Here is a 13,552-nt window from a genome sequence, read left to right as displayed (position 1 = left end):
ATGGCAACCCTATGATGTAGTTATTATTATTCCCAGCTGACAGATGAGAAAGCTTAGGTCCAGGAAGATTAAAGGATTAACCCAAGGTCATGCAGCTGTGGGCACCCCAATGAAATTCAAGTTCAGGTCTTCTTGGATTATCTAAACCTGTACTACAGCTTGCCTCATCGAAGTCTCCCAATGAGCTCTGCAGAATAATTAGGTGATTCCATAGTCATCAGTCTTTCTTTACAAGGAAATCCCAATTTCATTTTTTATCCTGTCTCCTCTAAGGTCAAAGCCACGCTTATTCAAAAATTATTCCCCCTTCCAAAACAATAGGCAATTCCAAGGGAAGGCAGAAACCCTAAAATAGCTGCTAAACATCAACAGCGTTCATCTCAAGGATTACTCAACTGAGTGCTTAGTGTGTGATCTCAATCATAGAAAAGAAGAACTGCCCTTAAGCTCGATTATCTTTTTAAAAATTTGCAAAACCGGAGAAGTAAGCCTATTTGAAACAGGAAGCTGTGCTGCTTCCTTACTTACTAATGTCTCTGGTGGTATCAGATGGTATCTCCGTTTCATGAGTGGCAAGACCTAAGCTATCACTGGACGCATAAAGGACTTTGCTAAATTAGCAGGTACCACTGTCTTCTTTCTGTTCTCATCTGGGCGAGAACTTATTAAATGCAACAGAAGTTGTTTATTCAGGAGAGGTTTCCAGGTAGATTGTCAGCTTCCTAGGAAAAAGGAGATGGAGTGGGGGGTCTAGGCAGGTGGAAGCAATACCTCGCAGGAGTGCTCCTGGATAGAGGAGGTAGAGAAGGAGGCCCGCTGCAATACAGTGGGTAGTATGGGGCCAAAGTGGGAGAGTAGATTGTGAAATATGTCCATTTTAATTCCTGCTTTCTCCCATTCTGCCTTTCTCTCACCTGTACCATGATGCGTTTGCCTCTTCCACTCATCCAAACTTGGCCTTTTATCCTCTTCAGTCAACATGTGCACGACTGTGTCCATGTTGCCTACCCTGTGCTTTCATAAATTCTCAACTATTGAGAGGATGACCACTCCGAAAGGTTTACATTTAGTAGTTTTGTGTTACTGATATTGATTTGTAAGAAACATTCAGTGAAAGTATAATTGACATATGTGTGTGTGTACATATTTGTTTTGTATATATACATCTATATTTCAATTTTTCATTGAAATCCACTGTCAGGCTATTAGATGAATCAGCTGTTCAGCTGATTTAGTGTCTTTTTATCTGGATCTACAGAGTTGACTGTTAGCTTTTCTTGGATCTATATTAGCGGGTAGGAATAGAAAGCCTTCCTAATTTTCTGGAAAACCTTCGACTGGTTGGGGATGAAAGTTAACTGTTGTTTGACAAGTGTTTTGAGGGGAGGCGAGGGGAATATGGGGTCTTTCGTACATGGAAGTGATAAGCGTTGAAGTGTATCTGTAGCTCTTTTCAGAAAATGGTGATGATTACCATGAACTATGCAGACTGAGTTACTTCTCCTAGGGGAAGAACTGTATGACTTAATTAGAAAAAAGCAGATATACCCAGCAGAATAAAATGGGTAAAGGGCACAAACAGATAATTCACAGAAAAGGAAATACGAATGACTAATAATTGCAGCTAAGAAAAAACCCTCAGTAATTGTTAGTTACATAAATAATGACATCCTTGTTGCCAGTAAAATTGGCCAAGTAATTTTTTTCTTTTAGATCTCTGTATTATTAATGGATGCTTGCTGAGACTGGCACCATTACCTACTATTATATTTTTTGCTACACACCTTCTGGAAGCAATTTGGCAAAATGCATCAAGAGCCTTAGAAATATGACTAGAGGTAGAAATTGAGTTTTGGGAAATCTACTTTAAGGAAATAAAAAGTACAGACAAAGATGTTTACTGCAGTATTATTTGTAAAGGTGCAAATTGGAAACAATCACACAACAGTAAGACAACAATTAAATGATCATAAATATACAATATGTTGAAGCTGTCACAAATTATATTTTCAAATAATTTTTAGCCACATGGAACTAGCTGCAGGGTATAAAATTTTAAGTATTAGAATACAAACAAGCATACAAGTGTAATATCAACTGTAACAAACATGGGGCCTGGAAAAGAGGCAGCGGTTCTCTCTCCAAGGCACACGCGTAGGTGGAAATACCAGGGGCCAGGAAGCTGACCCTCTAGTATGCTGAACACCCCAACCATGTTATTTTGGTTGCACAGGCATAATTTCCCCATAAAACAATTCTTCATGATCATCTCTTTCAACTAAATAACATAGCCTGTATACAAACGCTAAAAATCAGCCACGTTGGAAACACCTGCTACAGGAATATAAAGAGTAAATCTAATCTTTGAACAGGGAAGTTGGTAAAAATATCCAAAGTCACTTGGCAGGTGGATGAAACCAAGTCACTTAACTGACTACACTCCAAGAATGGCGTGTAATCTTTGCTCTAATAACTAATAATAATGATTGGCAGCTGTGGAAGAGCCCACGTGCTGCTCTAAAATACAAAGGCTAGGAGATATCTGCAGCTGGGAAAAAGACTGCATTTATTCATGATTTCAACCTTGAGAGGTTCTTGTGTATTTCCAGGGAGGGGGCTTACTGGCTCACAAGGCAGTCCATTCCGTTCCTGCACAACTTCGTTCTCAGAAAGTTCTTCCCCATGTGTGACTGAATGTAGTTTCCTCCAACACCATCAAACTTCTGCTCTCTGGAGAGCCTACTCCCTCTTCTAAAGGAAAAGCTATCACATCATAGACTTTCCCATCTCAAAGGAACTCAAAACAGTGCTTAATTCAATTCTTTGATTTAAAAAAAAAAGATTAGAAAACTTTGGTCCAGATCAAATAGGTACTAATATTGGAATAAAAAGAAAAAGAAAAGAAACTAAAATAAATCTGAAGACTTTTATTTTTCATACAAAACATTCCAAGTTCTGCCAACTATGGCTGATGTTTCTGGACCTTTATCATCCTAGCCTGTCCTATGCTCCAGGTTGATATTAACCCTCTTAAAATGTGGTACCTGGGACAGAACCTAATATTTCAAATGTACAGTCTGAAAAGTGAAAAGCAAGGTAAAATAATTCTGTTCCATTCTTCTATTCATTTAAGAAGCATTTACTAAGCAGCCATTACTTGTCGGGCACTATATGGGGCATTTAGCCCTGCACTGTGCAATATGGTGACTACTTGCCACATGTGGCGATTCCAATTCAACTTAATTAAATTTAAATAAAATGAAAAGTTCAGTTCTTCAACAGCAGCAGCCACATTTCAAGTGCTCAAAAGACATATGGCGTGTATGTGCTTTATTGAACAGCACAGATACAGAACATTCGATCACTGTAGAAAAGTTCTATTGGGTAGTGCTGTACCTGATAATTATTTTTTCTGACTATCCCAGGTTCTTTGTGGAAAGAAGTGAAGTGGGGGGAGAGAACTGGCTTAAAACTGTGTACGTGGGAAGCTGTTTAAGGAGCTAGATGGATATGTAATTAGATGAATAAATGAAGGGACAGATGGAGAATCAGATGGGTATATTTCCTTTGTTCTGGATGATCTATTAATATAGACGAAGACTGAATTAGCTCTGGGGTTGGCTTCTAAAGAGGCTGCAATTGAGGATACTCTTAGTTCAACCCCTAAATTTCCTCTTTTCTTCTCACTTAAGCTTAAGGAAGTTGGAGGGATGTAACTCAGTAAACAGATTCAAAAAATTTAGGAGGGTGCAGCCTGCCTATCTACCTATCTACCTATCTATCTATCTATCTATCTATCTATCTATCTATTCCTGTCATCTTTGTGAAACATAATCTAACCTCGGCGATTCTTCATTGGGATGTCAGTAAGCAGTGGATTCATATACTCTTGGGTTCCTATTAGGTTATTTAATTTGGTTGAGATTCAAAACATTTGTAGAAATTCAAAGTTCTCATTTACTGTAACTAAATATTTTAATGAAAGCTGAAATGTCTTGTTAAAAGATTACTGGATACCAATCACTGCGTTTTCTATAACCTCGCTCCGTCACCTCCCTCAAGACTTTTCTCAAATGTCATTTTACAAGCTCCATGTTGACCCCCTCCAATTTAAAACTGTACTTCTCCAACTCCATCCTACTGCCTTCCCTCATCTTCTACTTTATCTCTCTCTGTAGCACTCATAACCACCTGAAACACTGTAGTTTTTAGTTATCTATTATTCCCCGACTAGAATATAAGCTTCATGAGGTTAAAGAGTTTTGTCTATTCTGTTCACTGATGTGCCTGTGTGCCTGGAACAGTGCCTGGCATAACAGGTGCTAATAAGTATTTGCTGAATGAATGACTGGAGAACCCCATGAGCTCTTCTTATCACCAGGTTACACATAAACATTCTAAGGCACAGAGAGGTTAACCTACTTGCTCTAGGTCACACGGTCATTTCTTCAGACTCAGGAACTGAATCATTATCCTAGACTTAGGAGGACCAAGGATATATAAGCAAGATAATCTTACGACTATGATTCCTTGGCACCAAGTACCCCTGAAACCAAAAGTATCTAGGTCCTTAGGCATGGAGACTGATCTTAACAGCAGGTGGTCCTGCAGGAATGATCACCATCAGGAGTCACCTGTGGGCAGAGCTCTTCCAGATGGACAGGCGGATTCAGGATGGTAAGCAGTGACTTCACCCTTGCTCTTTTCTCTATATTCTTTAGGTGATTTACCAAGTTCACCTGAGAGGCTGATCGCCTCAAAGAGATTAAGCACTTACACAGACACACACACACACACTCCACCCACCCACCAGATTAGTGACATTACTAAACTGGGATATCATTCAGCATGTGGCCTTCTATTGGACATGCCTGGTTTTAACCAAGCTCCCGCTACTGTCAGGGATCAGCACTCTTCATCACAGGCATGACAGTTTTTCACTTCAGCAAAGTTCTAGAATAAAATGAATTTCAAATTAATAGTATCTTTTTTGTACTTTGGGAACTTTGTAAGGTTGGGGGAGGATGTCCAATTATAATCAAGAACCAGACAAACATACTAACAGCACTATTATCCAACATCACTGTGGAAGTTCCAGTCAAAGCAGTAAGGTGAGAGAGACAAACGAGAAATAGCAGAAAGGAGGATATAATCTTATCACTACTTCGAAGATAATATGATTATCTATCTAGGAGTCCTAAAGGATAAAAATCAGTAAGGAAGGTAATCAGCTTAAAATATATAAAATAATTTTCTTTCATACTACCAACAATTGGTTAGAAAATTTGTTAGGGAAAAATATACCATTCACAGTAACCTCAGAATAAAGGTAGATAAAAATTTAAAAAGAAACATGCAAGACCAATAACTTAAAGCCCTATGGTTAAGCAGAGTAAGCAGACATAGCATGTTCCCAGATATAAAAGCTTGATATGTAAAGTTATCAACTCTTCCTAAACCTATTTACAAATATAAAAAAATTCCACTCAAAATTATGTTTTTGTAAGTAACTAACCAAGTGACCCAAAAGTTTATCTTACTGGGACAAATGGCTCTAACAGATAAGACATACTGGGAAATGAATAACGAAAGGAGGTTGTATAATTAGATAATTTATATAAATAATCTAATAAATCTACAGTAATTAAAAGAGTGTTTCTGGCACATAAATCAAAGATCAATGGCATGTAAAGCACACACGCAGAATCAGGAACATGAAGGAATATATGGCAAAGATGATGTTTCCAGCCCAAGGGGGAGAGAGAGTTATTCAACACACAGTGTCTTTAAATTGGTCAACCATTTTATAGAGAAATAAAACAGAAATGCACATCATGCCATATATCAAACCAAACTAAAATGTATTAGTGATGTGCATGTATAAAAATGGAACCATAAAGACACTAATATATATATAAACACTTATGTAATCCTGGGGTGTGGAGGCCCTTACTAAATGGAACCCTAAGGCAACAACAGTGGGGGCTCTGGAGACATAGAGTCCCACCCTTCCATGCATGAACGGAATAGTGACTGAACCTTGCTAAGCCTCTGTTTGCTCATCTATGAAATGGGGATATAGAAACTTTCCTTGCAAAGCTGTGAGGACAAGCAAGCCTGTATAAAGTGCTGGCCTAAGGAAGGCACAGTTATTACTGACTCATCTCATATTAGTTATGTGTAAAGAACGTAAACTTCCTGAACTCAGAGACGTTTTCTTCTCAGTATTTTTTCCTTCCCAGGTGGTTGTTGACAATAAGTGGGAAAAAAAAAAACCCGCATCATACAAAGAAAGCTTCTGATGATATCATGCATTATTTGATCCATGCTGAGAAATAAATATTTATTCTATTCAGAGGCACTGTGCTGGCTGGGGCTCAGGACCAAGGAGCTGGATGCCCAGTGCACTGATTTGATTTGGGGTGTCTTCAGAATTTAATAAGACTCTTTGAGTGGATTCTTATTAGAAGGGGTTCTGGCTTGCATTTGGGGAGGTGGTTGAGGGTCCAGAAAAATGGTCTCCACATCTTCAAAGATAGGAAGGTTTGAACTACTGTAAACCCCGGGGGGTGGCCTTCTGATGTTCACTCTGGATATTTAAGCACAGTGTCCAGCTACACAGGCTGAAAGGCTGGCCCAGCAAGAGAAGAGCAGGGGCCCTGTGAATATCCTCCAAGTACAGAATTTGCCAAAGGCACTAAGAATCGCTGAGTGGGAAGAAGAGGAAATGTGGGCGTAAGAGTATCACACAGCGAATGATTTGGAGGCATCCTGGGAGCTGGTGTCCTCGCAGCCCACCTGTCCACAGGAAGGCGCCCACCGTAGTCATCGGAAAGGCTGTCTCACTCTTCCTGTGGAGGCTGGCTGAGCCCCAGCCGACCTGTCTCAAGACCCTAAAAGACGCCTCCCCTCCCCCAGTCTGAGTGGTTGTATGTCAGTTCCACCCAAGATCAAAGGGGAGAACCTAGCTACTAAGATCTCTAAATTTCAAAACAAAATTCAAATGCTTTACCTAGTGTGCCCTCTTCAAGTTCTTAGATCTCAGTTTGTGGTTTCAAGTTCTAATGAGTTAACCACCCTTCATCTTGTAATTTGCCTAGGTTTTCAACCCAATTACCGTTAGAAAATGTGTCTGCCAAATCTTCCAGCAGTCCCTGCCTAAAAACACTAGCTTTCAATGACAGTGTATTTGATAAGGGACTATAGAAACATTTTTAAATTTTACAGCTTTAAAAATGATAATCCACCTACCTCCCACAACTATTTTGATTATTTGTCTGTTGCCTTTTTCTTTGCCTGTTGGCTTTTATATGTACACATAATTTCATGTTGTAATCTTCGTTTACACACTTTACATTCTCTTCATTTTATAAACATTTGTCTGTGATTCTATCTGGTATCCAAAACTAGTTTTAACGACTATATAATAATCTATAGTGTAAATGGACTACAATTTATTCAAAATATCCTTCATGTGTCAAACATTTAGATTGTTCCCATTTCTTGTTTTTCTACTATGAAAACAATGCCACAGTGAACATCTTTGTGCACATTATGTATTGGTTTAGTCAACCTTTTCCCCTTAGGGTACATTCCCAGGATTAGAACTATGGATCAAAGCCATGTGTCTTGATTGTCTCTGTTATATATAAAATTTATTAAAACAAGTTATATTGCATCAGCAGTGAATAACTACTCCAGCAATAAGGTTCACTGCAAACTTACCAGCATTGAGTATCATCATTACGTTTTTTTTGATAATTAAAATGGCATTTCAAACTTATAAATATATTTTCTAAAGAAGGGTCTCCAATTCTAAATACTTCTTTTCAATTCAACTTTGCAACATTCATTACAGTTTTACACTGGTGAATGTGAAATTATGAAATTACGAGGTATCTATTACCTCATACCACTTACCACAGTATAAATGAAGGCTGCATATACTTGTATATTTAGTTAGATCTGGTCAGACAAGAATGGCAGGGAGAGAGCTCCTCTCCTTCTGAGTCCAGGAGTTGTGAGAAAAGAGGCCATGGAAGGAAGCAGTCACATCTATGTGTCCCTATCTCTTCCCTCCAGGCTTTGACCAGAGTTGGGGGTGTGTGTGTGGAGGGCTGTCTGATAAATTGGGGGGACCCCAAGAGGATGTCTCTCTGCAAGGCACCTCTTACCCACATGAGGTGGCCAGCGCAGTTAAGTTGGTGGTCAGGCAGAAAATAGATCTGATTTGCAGTTTTGCGTGTCCCTTTGTTTGTACATGGCATAGACATGGAGTCAAGGAGGAGCATGCCTGCCTGGGTGCCTGCCAGTTCAGAAGAAAGAGCACAGCCTGGGCCAGAAACCTGATGGAGATGTGGTTCTTCATTACAGCCAAAGCTGAGGGAACACTCCATCACATGGGAGAGGTCACTGTGCCTGGGGAGGACTGAGAATGAATGGATCCTCAGGCCATTAGCTACAAATCACTGCAGCAGATGCCAGCACAAGGCTCAGGGTTGGGACTAGGTTGACTCCCCTCAGCAGACATCAGCAACATAAATCTAGTACCAACAGGAGACTAGGGTACCCCCTTCTCCCTCTGCCCATGCATCAAGTCATGCCAGCCCTTCCGCCATATCGACACTGCCATCTTAGAAAGGACCAATGAGAGAAGACAAGGAACTGAAATTATAAGCTGGCAACAGAGGATGAGTAAAAGCTAAAGTCATCATTCAAATGAATGGATGGATCAGACTAAATTTAAACCACTTGGGACTAAAATTTGTGAATACTTTTTCCTGCTACCCGGCAGGTGGGAAGCTAGTAACAGAGATCCAAATAGTTTTGGAGACTAAAGAAACTTCATTTACATGCATGGCTGAGTTGTACTATGAGCAATTTTAGTGAACCAGCCAAAGGAGTATCATCTCAATTTTTGTAAAACTTCGTGTCCATGTATGCGTATCTACATAGGGAAATGCTATTGGTGGTAAACTCATCATGGTGAGATCTGGGGTGATTCCTTCCTTCCTCCCTTCCCGCCTCCTTCCTCCCTTCCCGCCTCCCTCCTCCCCTCCTTTCTTTTCTTTTCTTTTATGTTGTTTATTATTACTGTATCATTTTTCCAAACTGCAAGGACTGTGATTAGAACTGCAGACAGGTAAAAACCCCGTATGTTTTCGTAACTCTGACCCTATGTAACTAATAATCAAGGGCTTGGCTTCTGACTCTACAGAACTTGCTTGCTTCCCTGCGCTTTGCAGCATAGCGCCACCCACCCCCACCCCCCCGCCCCGCAAGAGTCTATAACCTTATACTGATCATGTTGGATTTACGGAAGTGACACATGAATTAAAGATGATCCTCAAGTTGAACAAAACTTCAGTGAAATTTTTTTTAAAAGTTTGACATATTTTTAGATCCGTCTGGGAGAAAAGGAAAGAAAATACAAATAATTAATGGTGAGCAGAGGCTCTGTTCCCTTCCTGCTTTAGACATGAAGGTGTAGAGAGACACTGCCATGATTGAAAATGCGTAACAGACAAAGTGATGGGTATTTTTTCTCAGCTGCTGTGGATTACGCCACTAGGAATAAGAATGCTGATACGATCATACAAATCAGTTGTTCCTCAATTCCATTTTTCACCTCAAAAGCTTGAATGTGTCACTGATCAGTAGATGACGTACCAGGACAGAGCTATGAAAACAGATCAAGTTCTATCCAACGCACCTACTTTTTCCTGATTTCATATGAAAGGGCTCTTCATTGCCACTCTTTAACTTCTGCTTCTGACCAATTTTACAGTTTTTTTTTTCTAGTTTAAAATGTGATCTCATGTAGACGCTCTGATTTGATGCTCACCGCAACCTTGGGTACTATCATAATACTTATTTTGTAGATGAGTAAACGAGGCTCAGAGCTAAAGGCTTGTCCAAGTCCTATTGCTGGCAAGCAGAACGGCCAGGAATGGCTCCTGTGTCTCCCCACTCTCTACTCTCACTTGGATGACACAGAACCCTGACAGGTGCTGACCTTTGGGGTCCCAGGTATTCTCTTAAGAAGCAAAAACAATCCTTGCCGTTGACTCCGATTATTGAATTTCTAAGACTTGCCTTGAGAAATACCTGTTGACATACATTCATGACCTCACACTGTGCCTTCACAGAAAGGAGAAAGTTAGTAGGACTCCTTCTGAAGAGGCAGTGTGGGGATTAACTGTCCTTCGTGGACTCCTCCCTTGTCTGTTTTTCCTTCTTCTCCAGCCAAGTCTGTAATCTTAAGAAAAGCAGGCACTGGCCCTAGGGATCTTGTTCTAAAAAGCATCAGATCTAATAAGAAGTCCCATTAGCCTACACTCAGTTCCTTTATGAAGAAGAAGTTCTAAAGGGTCTGCTGTAGGCACATGGGGACTGGCTTATGTCCACATTGTCAGAACAGGAAAAGGGAATGCTGCTTATAGTTGTTACAATAGTTAGTAATTATTACAATAGCTACATCTTCAAAAGTTAGAAATCACTGCACTTGAGGGACTTCCTAGGTGGAGGAGTGGTTAAGAATCTGCCTGCCAATGCAGGGGGACACGGGTTCGATCCCTGCTCCAGGAAGATCCCACATGCCACGGAGCAACTAAGCCCATGCACCACAACTATTGAGCCCGTGTGCCACAACTATTGAGCCCATGTGCTGCAACTGCTGAAGCCCACGTGCCTAGAGCCCGTGCTCTGCAACAAGAGAAACCACTGCAATGAGGAGCCCGCGCCCCACAATGAAGAGCAGCTCCTGCTCGCTGCAACTAAAGAAAGCCCATGTGCAGCAACAAAGACCCAATGCAGCCAATAAATTAATTAAGTTAAAAAATCACTGCACTTGAATCTAGTGATGACAGAACTAGACACAGATACTGAAGATTTAGCCTGAACTTTTGCAATTACTTACTAGAGGATTTAACGCTAACTATTAAATTTTTTCAAGGTTCAATTTCCCCATTAGCTATGATGAACAGCACACTGTTATGGAGCCATGGAGAGGAGGCAGTTATTTCTAATGATAATGACCATTATTATCATTATTACTACTCCTATTACTATTATTAGCATTTGGTTTTTAAATAGGTAAGATGATCTTGAAAGTTATATATAAACCATAAAACATAAAATGCAAAATGCCTTAAAAGATAAAGTAATAATAAAACGATGATAATATCATTGTTACCATTACCCAACCTGTCTCTTCCTGTTTTGTATTTCTTCTTTCAAATGCTTTCAGAAATCAACATTCTCACTCTTCACCACCACCCACAATGTTTCTGTTTCCTTTCCCATGCTGACTTTCAAAACATTAGATCTTTCATTCCTGACGTCTCTCCCCATAGCATCTCTGATACACCTTTGGAAACACACACTAAAGAATGTATAGGCTGTTCATCCTGTGTGGTTTTACTGAGTAAATGAATAAACCAACTGGTGTGGGTCACAAGGAGTGGTCATGGCTAATTGTGGGGTTGCTTCTTCCTTCTTCTACCACAGGGACAAGGAAAATGGCAACCTCACTCAGTGGGATTGAGCCTGGGAGTGAAGCTGCTGTGACCACACCCTATGACTATGAGGAGGCACTGCCATGTGAAAAAAGCAACATCAAGGAGCTGGGGGCCCAGTTCCTGCCCCCACTGTATTCCCTGGTGTTCACGGTTGGTCTGCTGGGCAATGTAGTGGTGGTGGTGATCCTCACAAAATACAAGAGGCTCCGCATTATGACCAACATTTACCTGCTCAATTTGGCCATTTCTGACTTGCTCTTCCTATTTACTCTGCCGTTCTGGATTCACTATGTCGGGCTGAATGAGTGGGTTTTTGGCCACCACATGTGTAAGCTGCTCTCTGGGCTCTACTACATGGGCTTGTACAGCGAGATCTTCTTCATCATCCTCCTGACCATCGACCGGTACCTGGCCATCGTCCACGCTGTGTTTGCCCTTCGAGCCCGGACGGTCACTTTTGGCATCGTCACCAGCGTCTTCACCTGGGGCCTGGCAGGGCTAGCAGCCCTCCCTGAATTTATCTTCCATGAGCCCCAAGAGCAGTTTGGACAGACTTTCTGCAGTCCTCTTTACCCGAAGGACAGAGAAAATGCCTGGAAGCGTTTCCATGCTCTGAGGATGAATATCCTTGGTCTCGCTCTGCCTCTGCTCGTTATGGCCATCTGCTACTCAGGAATCATTAAAACACTGCTGAGATGCCCCAGCAGAAAAAAATACAAGGCCATCCGGCTCATTTTTGTCATCATGGTGGTCTTCTTTATTTTCTGGACACCCTACAATCTGGTTATCCTACTTTCTGCTTTTCAAATACACTTGGAGACGGACTGTGAGCAGAGCAGACAGCTGGACCTGGCCATGCTGGTGACGGAGGTGATCGCCTACACGCACTGCTGTGTCAACCCTGTGATCTACGCCTTTGTTGGCGAAAGGTTCCGGAAGCATCTTCGCCACTTTTTCCACAGGCATATGGCCATCTACCTGAGCAAATTCATCCCATTTCTTCCTAGCGAAAAACTGGAAAGAACCAGCTCTGTCTCCCCATCAACAGAGCAGGAACTCTCTGCTGTATTTTAGGTCAGATGCAGAGCATTGCCTAAAGAAGATGCACAGGACAGAAGAAGCAAACACACTGACCTCTGCACCAGTCCTTCGAACTTTCAGCGCAACACTGAAGCTCTTAAAGACATTAAAATATATACACAATGATGGCAGTATAACCATGCACCCCAAAGTCATTACCCAAGTCAATGGCTGGGCAGTGACTTGCTGTCAACCCTGAGAAGCAGAGCTTTGCTTAATTCTCCCAAGAGTTACATAAATTTTAATGCACCTGAATGTTACATAGTTACTATATGCAGCTACACACAGGTAAAGCTTTTTATATCTTAAAACTTAACTTCAGCCAGTTATTGTATAAATGAAACATACTTCACAAAATACAATAAATCAATTACATTACTTCCTAACGTGCCTAGCTCTTTCCTTCCTTGATGAAAAGACTTGTAAAAAATTTATGCATATGTACTGCCAAGTACTGTAATGGCATGTCACACTTGTTTTGAATATTCTTAATAATGAACAGATCTCCTGTTCACACTGAATGATCACATTTCCCACGAGCAACTCAACAGAAGAGCAATTTGGTATTTTCAGTATACAGAATAAAGGCCCTGCTCACAGAAACTTCCCAGAGTCCTGAAATGTGCATACACTGTCCTCTTTTATGCTAGTCTCACTGTTCATCCAGTAATTGTGTGTTAGGTGATACAAACAGGATACACAAACACTGCCTTAGGTTAAGTGAAGGATGCAAAATTGTGTAAGACAAACACAATCCTCACCCCCATGAAACTTTCCCTATAGTAGAGGATGTTTATTTAAGACAGAAACAAATAACTCGATGCTACACCTGGGCCAGGAGGAAAGAGACCATTTCCAGCTGGAATCTGACAGAGGAAGACTTCATGGAGGAAGTGGCTTTTGAGTAGGTCTCTGAAGGAGAGGCAGGATTTAGAAAGGGAGAGGGTTAGGGG

General features: G+C 40.9%; 1 protein-coding gene across 1 annotated transcript; it reads left to right on the top strand.

Annotated features, from left to right (window-relative positions):
- The first annotated feature begins 573 nt into the window (after positions 1-573).
- Positions 574-12,975, top strand: CCR3 (C-C motif chemokine receptor 3). Its single transcript, XM_057705988.1, has 2 exons — positions 574-623; positions 11,509-12,975. Exon 2 carries the CDS (start codon positions 11,520-11,522, stop codon positions 12,591-12,593), a length of 1,074 nt encoding a protein of 357 aa, XP_057561971.1. The 5' UTR covers positions 574-623; positions 11,509-11,519; the 3' UTR covers positions 12,594-12,975.
- The last annotated feature ends 577 nt before the right edge of the window (positions 12,976-13,552 follow it).

The sequence above is a fragment of the Hippopotamus amphibius genome, chromosome 13, assembly GCF_030028045.1.
Source record: "Hippopotamus amphibius kiboko isolate mHipAmp2 chromosome 13, mHipAmp2.hap2, whole genome shotgun sequence".
NCBI classification, from domain to species: Eukaryota; Metazoa; Chordata; class Mammalia; order Artiodactyla; family Hippopotamidae; genus Hippopotamus; species Hippopotamus amphibius.
Note: the sequence above shows the minus strand (reverse complement) of the source record. Positions and strands in the feature narration are given on the sequence as shown.